This window comes from Alligator sinensis, unplaced genomic scaffold (genome assembly GCF_000455745.1).
Source record: "Alligator sinensis unplaced genomic scaffold, ASM45574v1 scaffold569_1, whole genome shotgun sequence".
NCBI lineage: Eukaryota > Metazoa > Chordata > Crocodylia > Alligatoridae > Alligator > Alligator sinensis.
The window spans coordinates 2,029,227-2,043,384 of NW_005841914.1; the positions used below are offsets into that span (position 1 = coordinate 2,029,227).

Here is a 14,158-nt window from a genome sequence, read left to right on the forward strand (position 1 = left end):
GCCGACACATTTCATGTAAAAAGTCTTTGGGGCTCACGCAATGAGCAACAGTACAAAGCCAGGTTAGAGAGAGATTGCTAAGTAATGAAGTCAGCCACAACACTAATGTTGAAAGCAGGCAACATGGATATGGACTCTAAAAAGCTAGTTATGAAGCCAGCCTTCACCCTGAATATGCAAGTGCCTTTTTAGCAGTCCAAGCAGATTGCTTGGGCACTGCATGGACTATCAAAAAAGGCCATGTGGCCTAACAGACAGGACACCCAATTAACCCCAGAAGGTCTGCTTTTGATTTCTGGCTCTTCTCCTGACCTTAAGTGAGTCACTGGGCCTCTCTGACACTGCTCCCCTTCTATTTCTTATTTGCCTTCTCTAGCAAGATGCTAAGCAATTCAGGGCAAGAACTCCAGCACCTTTACATAGGCAGTTAGAGAAGGGGAAAAAAGTTGCAGTGAATCTCAGCTACCAGAAGCAGCAGGGAGAGGCAGGGGAGGAAAATCCTTGGTTGAACACAGCAGGGAAGGAAAACTGCGTGTGATGGCCCCAAAGGCTACACATGCCGCCTAAATCAAGCATCCCCCAAAATGCAAGAGCCTGTGATCAGAGTGGGATGGCACGCATACCTGAAGGGAGTGAATGATGGGGCGATGCTGATGAAATGAGAGATGCTGCGCACACAAGCATTTTTTAACCACCCCCATCCATCACATCCATTTCATTACAGAATCTCTCTCGAGCAGTCAGGCTTCAAAACCAACCATAGAAAACATGCAAGAGACAGCGCTCAATCACTGTCTCACAAATAATCCCCCAGCCAGGGGCTTTTAAATGCCAAAATTACAGTCCGGAAAGATTAGGGCTTCTTTCTAAGTAAAATTTATGCTGCGTTTAAAGCAGTCAAATAACCTAGACACATATCACCCCTCACAGTTACTCTTATTCCACTTCACTTTCTTCTCCAGTTTTACCTCCTGTAGATCTTGTTGTGAAGTTAGAACCCAAGTGAATGAATGAATCGTTACTGGAAATTAGCCAGATCCAAGGTAGCTCTGAGCACTTAATCCCACAGCCAGCATCAGGCAACATTAGCTATCTACTGGGAATGAAGTTGGAAAGCTCCTCCTTATTAAGAAACATTTTTAATAGAGGCCTTCTCCTGTACCTTCTGTGTGGCACGTCCTCTCCATCCAGACCCAAACTCAAAGGTCCACTTCCCCCAAGCCTCAGCTTTGCAACCACTCTCCATTCCTTCTCGCTGATGGTGGCAATGACCATTTATTGACTGGAATGGTTACTGCCAAGCAATTTGAAAAGGTTCCCAGTTCCTTCCCAGAGGACAAGTCTACTACCGCTACCAGGCTATCAAGGGTGCATTGAAATCTCATTGTTCTGGGCAACAAGAAACCAGAAATCAAACTCGATACTATCAGAAAGCAATTACTAATTCACCAGTTACCTTATAGGCAACTGCAGCATTTTACTACTATAAGGCCTTTTCCGTACTATTTATATGCTAATCTTCAGTGAGGGTTAGACTGTTCCAAAACCCAGTCTTATGACGGCAAGCAGCCCCGGTTCCAGTGACAGCTAGTCCACGAGACCAAAGCTGTTGAGAACTGCTGCACTAGGCTACCAAGTCTGAGTGCAACAAGATAGGTGCTAGACAGAGTTAAGTAGCAACCCGCAGTACTTATGCTCCCGGCCAGCAAAAGATAAGAGCTGCAAAGTTTTCACCTAGGTCCAGAGCTAAAATGTGCCAGCTTTCATGGCGTACTACTCAGGGTCTATATCTACCTTCCCGTAAAAGACAAATCCCCCAATCCAGCAAATGCCAAACATACCCAACCATGCCTGTGCACGTCCTATGGAGTTTGGGATGCTCGGGCTGGAGCTTTGGTTTGGCATTTTGCAAAGAACTAGACGGGCGCGCCTGCTCTGGATCTGAGCTTCTACGGAGCACAGGGGCATTCACATCAGGGGTTCTGCTTTGCACTTATTCACCCCAGGGAAACCGCTGAGTCACAGGACTGATCAGGCTACACGGAGAAGCCCCAACAATGCTCTCTTCCAGCCCTTCTGTATGCGCAACATAATCTCTGTCCCTCCTCTACCACTAAGCCCCTGCTGGTGAAACTGCAGGCACAGCACTGGTCCAGTGCCTCTTGGCAGTGCCCATTCAAGGAAAACAAAAGACAGCCTAACATACTGTGAACCTTTCAGCCAACATGCCCTTCAAGTGGCAGACGGTGCGCCTGCCAAGAACTAGCACGCATTAGGAAGCTGTGCTCCAAACATTACGCTTATGTAACTATTACCTAGCAGCTGGCAGAGCACAAAGGCTGAATGTTCTGGGAGGGGCATCCATTAGCATACTAGTGACAAGCTTTGGGCTTGCCTGGCTCTGCTTGACTGCTTGGTTTCCCACCCCCCACGCCTGAAGAGTCATTTCAGGTGCCTAAATGGCTGCTTAGAGAAACCAGTTCAGATTAGAATCGCAGAATAGAAGAGATTTAGATTCTACTCAACACAAGGCAGGGACTGGGTCCTGCACATAAAAAGAAGAAAGAGGGAGAAAGAAATAAGCACAACAACATGAATCCTTTGTTCCAGCCTTGCCCAAATCCGAGGTTTTGCTCTATTGAATATACACCTGAATGCTTAAGAGCTGAACACAAACGGACCCTCTATGGCTTCGTACCTGTCGCTGCCGCTTCATGCGTTGCAAGGACAAAATATAGGGCCTGGTTATCTTCTAGCAAGTCCGCCACTGAGACCAAGACCCCATCATGCTCGACAATGCAGACACACGGCTAGCGACAACCCTTTCCCCAAAAAAGCTTAGAACCTAACCAGCTAAGACAACAGAAGCATTATTCCCATTTTTTAAAAGATGGGAAACTGAGCCACGGAGACCACAAATGCCCACAATAGCTCAGGAAATGTATGGCAGAGCTGGTGATTCAACCCATTTGAGCCTCTATTAATAAAGGACTAGCCCTTTGCACAGCTTGCATGTCTGAGAACTCCAGCCTCCTTGGTGGCCGAGAAAAGACTGGACCCAGCTTGAAGTGGATCCTTTGTTGAGACATCTAGACACAGACAGTGTGTGCCAGCGAACATCAAAGCTTCTTCAGCTTCCCAACTCCGTCTGCAGCAGGATATTGCCTCCTGAGAATATAGCTCCATTTTGCCACTTCCTGGTTGTGATGTGATTGAGACATACATCTTGTTGTTTGGCAAAGCCAGATAAGAGGAGACCCAGTCCCCATGGCTTTGTAATCTGTCTATTCTTCCATTGCAGCTGAATTCCTCTAACTTCATTCATTTTCTGTCAGAGACTCCAGGAAAGACCGGCAGCTCCGTAACTACAGCAGTTGCCAATGGTTATCCAACCAACCAGAGGTTGATTTCCTAATTAGTGATCTCTGGAGTCTGAAGCAAAAGGGAAAAAAAAGAATCCATTAAAAAGGAGAGAGAATAGAGGGACAAAGAGGGGAAACTTTCAGCTGAATTGTCCCTTCATCTGTTGTCCCTCTGGCTGGGACTTTCACAGACTTTAGTGCTGGAAGGGACCTCGCAAGATCATCGAGTCCAGCCCCCTGCCCCAGGGGCAGGAAGTCTGCTGGGGTCAAATGATCCCAGCAAGATAAGCATCCAAGTGATTCTTAAGGGTCCAGAGTAGGAGCTTGCACCGCTTCTGGGGGAGTCTATGCCAGGCTCTGGAGACTCAGATGGTAAAGAAGGTTCTCTTTACGTCCAGCCTAAAATGGTCTTCCAGGAGTTTGCAACGATTAGACCCGTCTTCCCCTGCTACACGTGTGCAAAAAAAGACACCAGAGGCCTTTCACAAAAGCTTCCCAAGGAAAAAAAATAAATCAATCAAACCAGTTTTTTTACTTCTATCCCCATTCGCACAATACTCCAAATGGCCTGCAGCCGTGCCACCAGGCAGATCTCAGAAGCTGAGCAAGGACAGGCTAGGTCAGCGCTTCAAATTCAGCACCTAGGAGAGGGGTCAGGATTCAGGGGGGAGTTCTCCTTCAGAGACCCTCTTGGCCATTAGGATGTCAGAGGGAGCTGTAGCACTAAGGAAGCAATCTTTCAGAGGAGATGCAAAAATCAAAATAGTACTGCTTGTCATCACTGAAGACCTCAGACCTATTTGCACAAGTAAGGGTGTCCACTATGGCGTCCTACCCAAATAAGAGTTTGTTCAATAAGAGCTCGCGTGCAACGTTTGTCAAGAGCTTTGAGATCCTTCTGCGTGAAACAGCCAGCATAAAGTTCAACCTCTTGTTCCAATAGCCCCTTCCATGAACACCGTTCCACTTGCCAATTACTTGGTTGGTGGAGGACTAAACAGGCTGTACCTGTTAAAGCTGTCATTAGTAATTGGATGTACCCCCTGGACTCTTAAACGCTTGGGGGCACTGTGGCTTTCTGTTCCAATTTCCAGCTCCGGTTCAATGTGCTGCAGCCATCACTCAGCCAGTGTCTTTGCTGGGACATCATTTAAATTGCCTGCTTTATTTTGCATACAAATTTAATTAGTTCTGGGAGCCAGTCAGAATAACTAGAAAGAGAGTCATTCACATAATTTGTCAAACTATGTTATTGTGGCTATAAATATCTTTAGGCTGGCAATTCTGTATAAAGATCCCATAATAAAATTCAATTGTGCAGAGCTTTACATAAGCCAATACAGTCAAACCTTTTTAATATATCTCTCCTCTTTAAATAGCGTACTTCCTTTTATTACCAATAAATCTCTAAGCTCTGGGCACCCACCATTGTTGTACCTTACATACAATACCAGGAACCTCCTCCAAGTGACATTTGACAGACATGCTTCAATGGCACATTAAAAAGGAGTTGATGTTAACCCTACTTGGATTTATTGCCATCTATCCATTAAAAAAAAATCAATAGAAAGGATAGCAGGAAGTTATTAAGCCTTAAAATTTACGTGCCTGACAGTTGTCTCATTTGGTAGTACTTACCTAAAGAGAAAGATGCAAGATTAATCTATTAGCTGGTTAAGAAGAGCCTGATCCTGAAATCTGTACTTACACAAGCAGGCCCATTAACACTTTGTTGGAGCTAGTCAGATCAAGATTTAGAGAATCAGACCTGAAAAAAAAAGGTAAGTTAACTGATCTTGAAAATTCAGGTTACCAATTCCCAGTGCTGTCCTCAGGCCACACAAAGGTTTTGGCCCATTGCTCTCCTAGAGACTTGAATCAGACACAAGTGACATAATTTTAAAGGAATATAATCTTAATTCTAGCCAGGTAGTTAGGCAGCCTTTATCACCACAGCTTCAGTCCTGCACTTTGATTAATGAATTTTATTTTTCCTAATGGCCCTGCCACCACCCAAAGAGTCATGCAGGAGGCCTATGGAAGAGCTAGAAATTGAAACCCAGCATCCACAGGCCCAAATATGTACCCCCGAATATTCTTTCTACCCACAGAGCAGATGGTAGATGTTTAGCACTGTTAAAGATCAAGCCAGAAAACCAAGAACGTAGACAGAACAGATCATGGAGCTTGCACTTACAGCTGTAGAAGCAGTAAGCATCCTACATAGTTTTTATAGCCCTAGTGCCTTTCCACGCCTTTTTAAAGGACCATGCAAATGTTATAGGCCAGATTTTAATGTCATTACTTGCTACTCAACAGAAGTAAAGGATCAGATATTGGTTTCAATGTATTACTTCTATGTTGCAGTATTATTATTCCCCTTTAACAAGAGGAAACCGAGGCACACATTGATTCATTAACTTACCCAAAGAGAAACTAGGTACTGCTCTTCTGGGGAAAAACGCTAAAAGTTGACTCAAGTTTGGGATACACAAGAAAAACAAAGTAGTCACCTGAGCCCTGTGTGAACAAGTCAATGACAACAGGTGTATCTGCTGCTCTAACCATGCTCTCTAGGACAAGAAAGGTGGCATCCTTCACTTAACAGCTATAAAGGAGAAGCTGTTAAACTGTTTTGATAGCGTCTCAATTAGGATATCTGTGCGATACATTTTTCTTTCCGTCTATATTATGTCCTATCCAATTGTTCTCGACAGATCACGTCTCCCTAGAGAACTGAGCTAGAAAAAGGACACTGCCCACTAGTTACGCCAACAGTGCTTTCTTCTACTAGCTGTTCCTGGCAGACAAGGTCCCAAGGTAGAAGTATGCCTCTGCTTGTAAGGAGATCTGCTATTTCTACTAGTATACCATAAGGCCAGAGATAGTCTCATATTTTCTGTTTTGTTTGCAGGGCCCTCTATCTTTGGATCCTGTCTGTGGGGCACAAGATGCCCTTCCAAAGGTCAGAACCTGCAATACTGGATCATGCTCTCTTTTAGACACTAAGAAGGAAATCATCAACTTGAGAAGCTCAAGTGGAAAACTTTTACTCCTCCTATCCTTACCTAAAGCAACACTTGAGATTTTCCCAGATCGTGACATGCGTTTGTCCTATCACTTCCATTTATTTTGTTGTACATTTTGGTAACCCTTTGCATACAATCAGTTTTGTTCTTTCCCCAGTAAAGGCAGTTGTCCTCGATGGGTTGGTAGGAAAATGTGAACAAGGACATCTAAAAGCTTTCACAGGAGAACTTGGAGGAAGCTGTAGCTAAAACTACTTTAAGATCATTGCTAAAGCTGATTTGGCTTAAATTGAGTGCTCCTTCAAAGCACGGTGCTTAGACAGGGCCACATTTACAACAGCTGAATTCCAACTGCACCCAGAGAGGGATGGATGATGCTGTTAGCATGGTATCTTCCAGCTGTAACTCTTTGCCCCCACCCCCCCAGTTAGATTTCACAATGTAAAATGATACGGCATAGGAAAAGGGGGCAAACCTTGGCATAAGTGTAATGCCACAGACAGCCCCACATTTATTAAGCAGAATGAGTAGCAATAGGTAGAACATTCATCCATGCCCCTTCATCTGCAAAGCTGAAGCCAGTGAGACGTCAATGAACCTGGCATGCCAAACCACCAGGGAGGGACTGACTGAAGGGACCAGGGCTTTAAAGAGCAGACTGAAAAATGATTATCTTACACTTACCTGAAGTTGCCAGCCCCAAAACTGGTTTTCCTCACCTGTTTACATGAACTGACACCTAGAGGTAAAAGTCCTTTATATTCATCTGACAAACAAATAGAGGACAAGCAGCAGCAGCAGAAACTTCTCTGCTGATGTGCCTGAGCCCTGACCTGACAGGGATCCTCCACTGCAGAGGAACTGGTTTTCAGAGATTTGTTCAATCTGTAGCCAAGGGATCCAGGGCAATGGTGGCCTTTGTGATGCCCCCATCTACTCAAAATTAAGCCTACCCAACACTTCCAAAACAGTCCAGTACAAACTACCTACAAAATTGGGCAACAGCTTTGAAAACCCAAGGTAAAGACCTTCACAGACACACAAAGAACTTCACCCCCTGACCCTGGGGTCATCTGGATTAATTGTGTGCAGAATTATGAAGCCATATACTAGTTTACACTACATTACACCAAAAAAATCAAATAGACCAAGCTTCTAATTATGATATTCAATCCACTGCTGAGAGTTCACAATGCCCCAATTACTGACTGACAGGCTGTAAAGCCTCATGCCATCAGCTTAGCATCCAGATGCAAAAAAAAAAAAAAAAAAAAAAAAAAAAAAAAAAAAATCACTGGTGCTACTGCTCTCACCATCCACTCCAGCCATCAGGGAAAAGGGGGGAAGGAATAATAAGACCCCAGAGTTTCCAAGGCAAAAGAAAAAGAAAAAGGTCTCATTTTGCTTAATTTGAAGCAACACATTTTATTGGAATGACAGTGATTGACTCAAGGTTGTCAAAACCAGTTGCATCCAGAAGCAATCACTAGAAGACGGCTTTAGTCAGTCTGTCAGGCTTGGCTAGATCAATTATGTCATGAACTTGTTCTTGTGTCCGATACCATCCACCCGACAGTCCCAGACTTGGGCACAATGGTCCTTTCTGTGATTACAATTCCCATTCGCAAATCTTCTATTGCTTTCCCTTTTATTTTACTTGAAGAGGGAACCAAAGTTTCCTTGCTACCTTAAGGATTATTTTTTGACATCTTGACATCTCTCTCTGTAGTCTTCCAAAAAAAATAGCATTTTAGTTTAACATGTCAAGATTTAACTAAATGAAAAGGAACCTTTCAAAATGCAAAGACAGAGCTGGACACTACCCAGACCTAGCATCATATCATCATCTATGCTGCTACTCTAAAATCTTACAGGCTGTCCACTTCTTCAGACTCCTCCCATGCCAGCAACCAGCTTTTCCGGTGATTGACGGGCATAATGGAAACAATGGCACAATAGGATATCTTTACCCACTGGTTGGGAGACCTGGCATGCTGGAGTGTTTATTCCAAGAGCTTCATTACATGCTCATTTCTTACGACATCCGTGTCATCCTGGTAATTGTGGCAGAGTGAAAAAGCTTTCAGTGTGCAGGAACCAATTAACTGCAGGGAACAGGGTCCAGAGACTTCTTTATCTTCCCGATGGCTGCAAGGAACGGGCACAGACAGGGTGAGATGACAGAAGAGCTGCACCCGTACAGCTCCTAACACTGGTGATGCAGAGAGCATAAACAAAGGGACAGAGATAACAGATGTTCAGGCCTCCCTTCTCTCAGGGGTGGGACAGGCTGCTCAGGGCTGGACAGGGAAAGAAGGATTATAAAACAATGCTACAGTCTCAAATTAAGAGGCCCCTTGGTAAAATACTCCCCATCTCCTGCATCTCTCAAGTAGCATGCTGCAGGGACAGGGGTAAAGTGACCGGAGCTTGGTAGACAGCTACCCTAACATGCTTGGCTCTCATTTAGGCGCTTTTTCCACCCCTCAAGAGGATCACTTTCAGAAAGCTCACACCAGCACTTCTAAGAGAAATGTTTAAGTTAATGCCTCGCTCTATGTTGAGAGAGCATCATTTAAATATCTGCACAGATCTGAAGTGGGGAAAACCTCACTTTTTGGTGTGTTTCCCCGTATAGCACGTTGTGTGCCATTCTTAGGTCCTGTATCACAGGAAACAACGGATTACAGAGCACTGGACCTGGATGCCTCCGAGCCCAGTGGGAGTTGGAGATCAGACCATCTGGAGAGGCAGGAACATCCAGGGGATACAACACTGGACTGGAGTCAGGAGACCAGGTTTCTAGTCCCACTCTGCCACTGAGATGCTAGCAAGTCATTCACTTCTTCTTATCTCCTCCTCATCTGCACACCCATTGTCCAAATTGCTTATTTAAAGTGTAAGGTCTCTGAGACGGGCTGATTCTCGCGGCGTGTGAATACAGGGTCCAGCAGAGCAGGGCCTCAATCTCTGCAAGAGTTTCTATTCCATTATCATAACACAGCGATCGCCACCCATGCTGATTTTAACTGTGCTGCCCTTGCTCAAATGTAGGACGTGCACCTGGTATTTACAGCAGTCCTAGTGGAAGACCAAGCCTGTCCAGCTGCAGCGGCTCTCAAAACAGGACCCCCGGCAAGGCAGCAACTCCTCAAGCTCTGTCACTGCTCTCGGCAGGGCTGTGAACCCGCTGCTCAAGGACAAGAATCCAGTTCTCTTTGCACTTGCTGGTTTCTCTCTCAAACTAGAAGCAGCTTGGCAGTAACCATGCAAACCCACCCCACAGCAAAGGATAATTCACACACCAGCATTAGCTCCAATTCACTGGTTTGCTGCTAATTTGTTCGGGGGGGGGATGTTAGCAAAGACAAAAAAAAATAAGCACATGACAAATTTGCTTATTAACTAGACTGAATAAGAGACTTAAAAAAAAAGGGGGGGTGAAAAAAAAGCAGCATGTGAAAGAAGCAGCAGCTAGAACAGCCTGGCTAATGTCAACCATGAAATGCAACCCCTGCTGGGACAATTTGAAAGACAGAGGACGAAAGCATTCGAAAATTAACTATTTGATCGCTCTGCTTCAGAGCGAGGCTATCTCCTAGCCCATTAGGAAAGGGAAGTCCCATTCACCCCATAGCTTGTTGCAAAAAGAAAAAAAAAATAATGTAAAGACCAGGAAGAGACCAAGCAGATCCATCTTTTGATATATTCTGGGGACTTGCGTCATTTAGGCTCACGTTTGAGGTGAACTCTGCAAGCAAGGGGGACAGGAAAATAGTGAGAAATGCCAAGTCAGAGACTGGCTATCAGGGCACACTCCCTAATTATAAAATAAAGCCACCTTACCTCTGCAAATGGCTTGGAGTGTCTGAAGTACTGAAGAATTTTGGTAAATAACCAAGTCACTTGCTACCACTGCTTAGCTGTTCCTTCCAGCACACACATTGTCCAGTAACATTTTAATTTTCTCAGAAAGACTGAAGGGGTGTGGCACAGGACAGGAGGAATTTGTCACAGTTCACCAAGATGGTACATGCACCACTGTTCTCTAGAAGTACCACTTACCCCTCTAATGAAAGGTACAGGTGGAGCAGGCCACCCTGCATGGGGATTAAGTTTCAGAGCAAAAATTCATCCAGTGCACCCATTTTCAATTGTTGCCCAAAGCTAAAATAACTTGTAGGAGATAACAACTGATTGGAAATAGAACACTATTTGGGTTGGTCTAATAAAAGATATCAGATTCACCCAAGGAACCTTGTCTGATTGGAAAGAGACATATTTAAACATCTTGGGGCACTTATTTTGAAACAGGTGTGCTGCCTTGACCCACCAGCCTGTATGGTTTTGATTTTAATTTTCAAACTCAAACCGCAGCACTTAGTTTGAGATGAAGCTGCTGCAGGTACAAGTGTCATGATCTCTGCAGACAGTCACTGCAGAGAGATTGTTGCAATGACTGCCAAAAACCAGAGAAAGAGACACAGAGAGATGTTGTTTTGCAGAGCCAAAGAAAAGGAAGAGAAATCTAGTAAGGTACCATGACTCCTTTGCAGATAAAATGACATAAATCATTTGCAGGACTTTGCTACCCAGCACCAAGGGCTGTCTGGGCTGGTGATATTTCTGCTGTTGTGCTATGCCAGGCTTTGCACAGGAGCAAACACCCAATGCTGATGCACTGCACATGTGTATCACTAACCCTGCAGTATTGCGGGGCGAGGAGGAAGAGAGCAAGCTCGAGAGGGTATGGCTTGTGAAATGGCTGCTCCCCTGGAAAGAAACAGGTATTTGGTTCTTGACTGGACCCTTGCCCTTAGTGGAGCAGAAACTCCCCCCACTGCTCTCCATCCATTTTATCCAATGAATATTAAATACAAGGTACAGTGGCTCAGCGTCAAAAGGAGGGCTGGAGAGGACACTGGATAATGCCTGGCCTGTACCTGGCAATTAGAGCACAGTGCTGTAAAGTCAGAGAGGTGCAGGTTCAAACCTCCTATGGGTGGAGAAGGGCCTAAAACCAGAGTCAGGGCACTAATCACTCAACTACTAGGGCTAAAGCATGAGAGGACCCCCATACAGGGAGCAACAGACTTGTGTAGCAAGAGGAAAAGGACAGCAAGCTGTGCAGCAATAACGTGGCTAGAAAACTGCCATTTTGGCACATAAAGTGGACTAGGATTCTGCCCTAAAACCCTAATTCTGCAAGCTCATGCAAGCAAACTAAACTAAGCATGCGCTCAGCTACATCCCCAGGACCAAATCACTTAACTCAAGATCACACAGGGAAGATCTGATAAGAGGCAAAAATTGAGCACACATCTAAATTCAAAGGCAGCATCTTAGCACATCCTTCCCACGCACCCCCACTCCTGAAAACAAACTGCTTTTGAGTTTCACTGATGGTGTTACTTGTTACTCACATTTTAAAAGACGGCAACTTCTATTTTGACACAGTCATTTCTGTTGGAGGGCTGGCACTTGTTCCTATTTTGTGAAGATGCTGAAAAGTTTCTTTAGTTTTCTTTTTAAATGACCTAATGAATACAAGAGTAGGAGCTACCCTCCTCCATTCTCAGTGGCTGGATCGCCAGCTGCTAATGGACAGCTTTATGCTGGTTTGCTGGCAAAGAGATTTCTAATAGCCCAGTTCAAACTACACCTATTTCCCATATACCATGGCCTGAAACAGCAGAGCTGGATGAAAATTAAATCGGGAATGATCCCTTTTCCAGAAATCTCTAATAGCTACCATGGAAACAGATGCCTTTCATTTGCATTCCTAAGGCATCTACCACCACGGTATCCAAATAACCTTTGCTTGGATAGATAAGGCATTGATTTCCTGTATCAGAGGCTTCTATTGCACCTGGGTGCCAAGCCTTCCCCACAAATGGGATGGCTCCAGTTCAACCCTTAGGAATAAGTCTGCGAAAGATGAGTCCTGGGTCAACAGCTGGCTGTAGCAGTCATCCTCCAAGGACCCTCTGAGAGCTCAGAGTTGGGCACTGTGCACAGTACTCTGTCTGACTGGTGTTTGTGCATGCGGCTGGGGAAACAAAAGATAATTTCTATCATCGCAGCACCCACAGGTACCCTTTGGGACAAGAACACAAACATTTATATTGAAAGACCATCCCTGCCCCAAAGAGCTTATAATCTAAGCACAGTCAAACAGCAGGAGGAGGGAGCACAAGGGAACAGCAAGAAAGTTAAGATTACCCCAGACACGGTCTTGATGGCTGCCTTAAACAATAAAAACAGCGGCATGCAAACCCGTAAAGAAAATATTCCACTTGAAAAAAAAATGCGGAGCTGCACTGCGGAGTCTCGAGGCTATTCTTGAAAGGGAGATTCCCGACTCTCTGAGCAGACTGACAGCTTGTTAAAACTGCTCAAACAAACAAAAAAAAAAAACAAAAAAAAAAAAAAAACCAAAAAAAAACCAGAAGCACAAGACCCACTGCCCACTGTGTCCATATGTTAGCTTATATTGAATTGATTTGAGAACTAGGATTACTGTGACATGACGAGCTTGATATGCAACATTCAGAGCCATCCTCTTCCTGATCCGAACGGAGGCCTAAAAATAATGTGCAATTTGCCTGCTTTGGTTAGGAATGCCCATGTCACCACACAAGGAACCAAGCATGAAACGCTTCCTGGGTTTGATAGCAGTGTCTCAACTTCACATGCACACAGACATTTGTCCCCTTATAACTGCCTTTTGCACTGATGCAGGGCAGCTGTAGGACAATATAAAGTCCTCCTCTTAACCAAGCAGACAAGGTTCTTTGGGTAAGCGTGATCTCTTTTATTAGACCAACTAAATAGTTGGAAAAATTTTCCAACTCAATAGTTGGAAAACACACCCTGAGGGCGTGTTTATACCCAAAAGCTTGCAAAAAACATTTTTTTCCAACTATTTAGTTGGTCTAATAAAAGAGATCACGTCTACCCAAAGATCCTGGTCTGCCTATGTCCCTAGGCCAACGTGGCTACAACCAACACCCTCTTAAACAGGGACATCTGTGCTATTGAAAGAGGGAGAAACCCTTTCCCATCCTAAAGCTCTTTGCTGTCCCACCTGTACTCCTGCTGCTGCTATTAGGACAACACGACACTGCAAGTCAGAAACACTAGCCCAAAGCTCAACCTCTCTGCTCCTCAGTCTCCCCTATTTCAGTCAATTTGAGCTGCAAATGTGTATCCAAACCCCTTCTCAATTTGTCTCTAATGAAACAGGAGCTACAAGAAAATTTAACTGGACACGTGCAAGACAATGGACGTTTGAAATGAACATTTTCCTTTAGCAAGAAAACACTTAACAATAAATTGATCCTAACAAGGAAATTTAAATTTCCACCCATGAAAAATACCTTGCCCTCCAACCCCCCTGAGAAGTAGAGGTGCACTGTGTTTCTTACACTAAGTACTTTTCCACATTTCATTATTTGAGAAACATTCCATTTTCCTCCTCTGGCGGGCTGCTCCCCATTTTTTACGCCTCTTAGGAAAAAGAAAATCCCACCCAAGAAGAGTCTGATGTACAGTGCATTCATATGGAAAAGAACAAAGCCTGTTTGCTAGAGACGACTGCAAGTCACCAGTCACTAAATGCCATCTAGTTTTCCGCTAAGTAATGTGAAAACCAAGGTACCCGACATGCAGTTCTCTCATTGAGGAGACTTCCCATTGCTCCATCACACACAAAGGGGCAACGCAATGAACATCTGCGCTTCGCTGATAACCAAGCAGGTGCAGAGT

The 14,158-nt window shown here is 44.6% G+C and overlaps 1 protein-coding gene across 3 annotated transcripts in view; it reads right to left on the minus strand.

Annotated features, from left to right (window-relative positions):
- Positions 1-11,833, minus strand: part of DVL1 (dishevelled segment polarity protein 1) — a 139,954-nt gene extending 128,121 nt beyond the window's left edge. For 2 of the 3 annotated variants that reach the window (XM_025198118.1, XM_025198116.1), the window contains exon 1: positions 8,362-8,399. In XM_025198118.1, coding sequence (XP_025053903.1) covers positions 8,362-8,384 — 23 coding nt within the window. In that variant the 5' untranslated portion in view covers positions 8,385-8,399. Of the gene's footprint in view, positions 1-8,361; positions 8,400-11,814 lie in introns of those variants that run through there. The other variant, XM_025198117.1, reaches the window with a different exon arrangement.
- Positions 11,834-14,158: the final 2,325 nt, after the last annotated feature.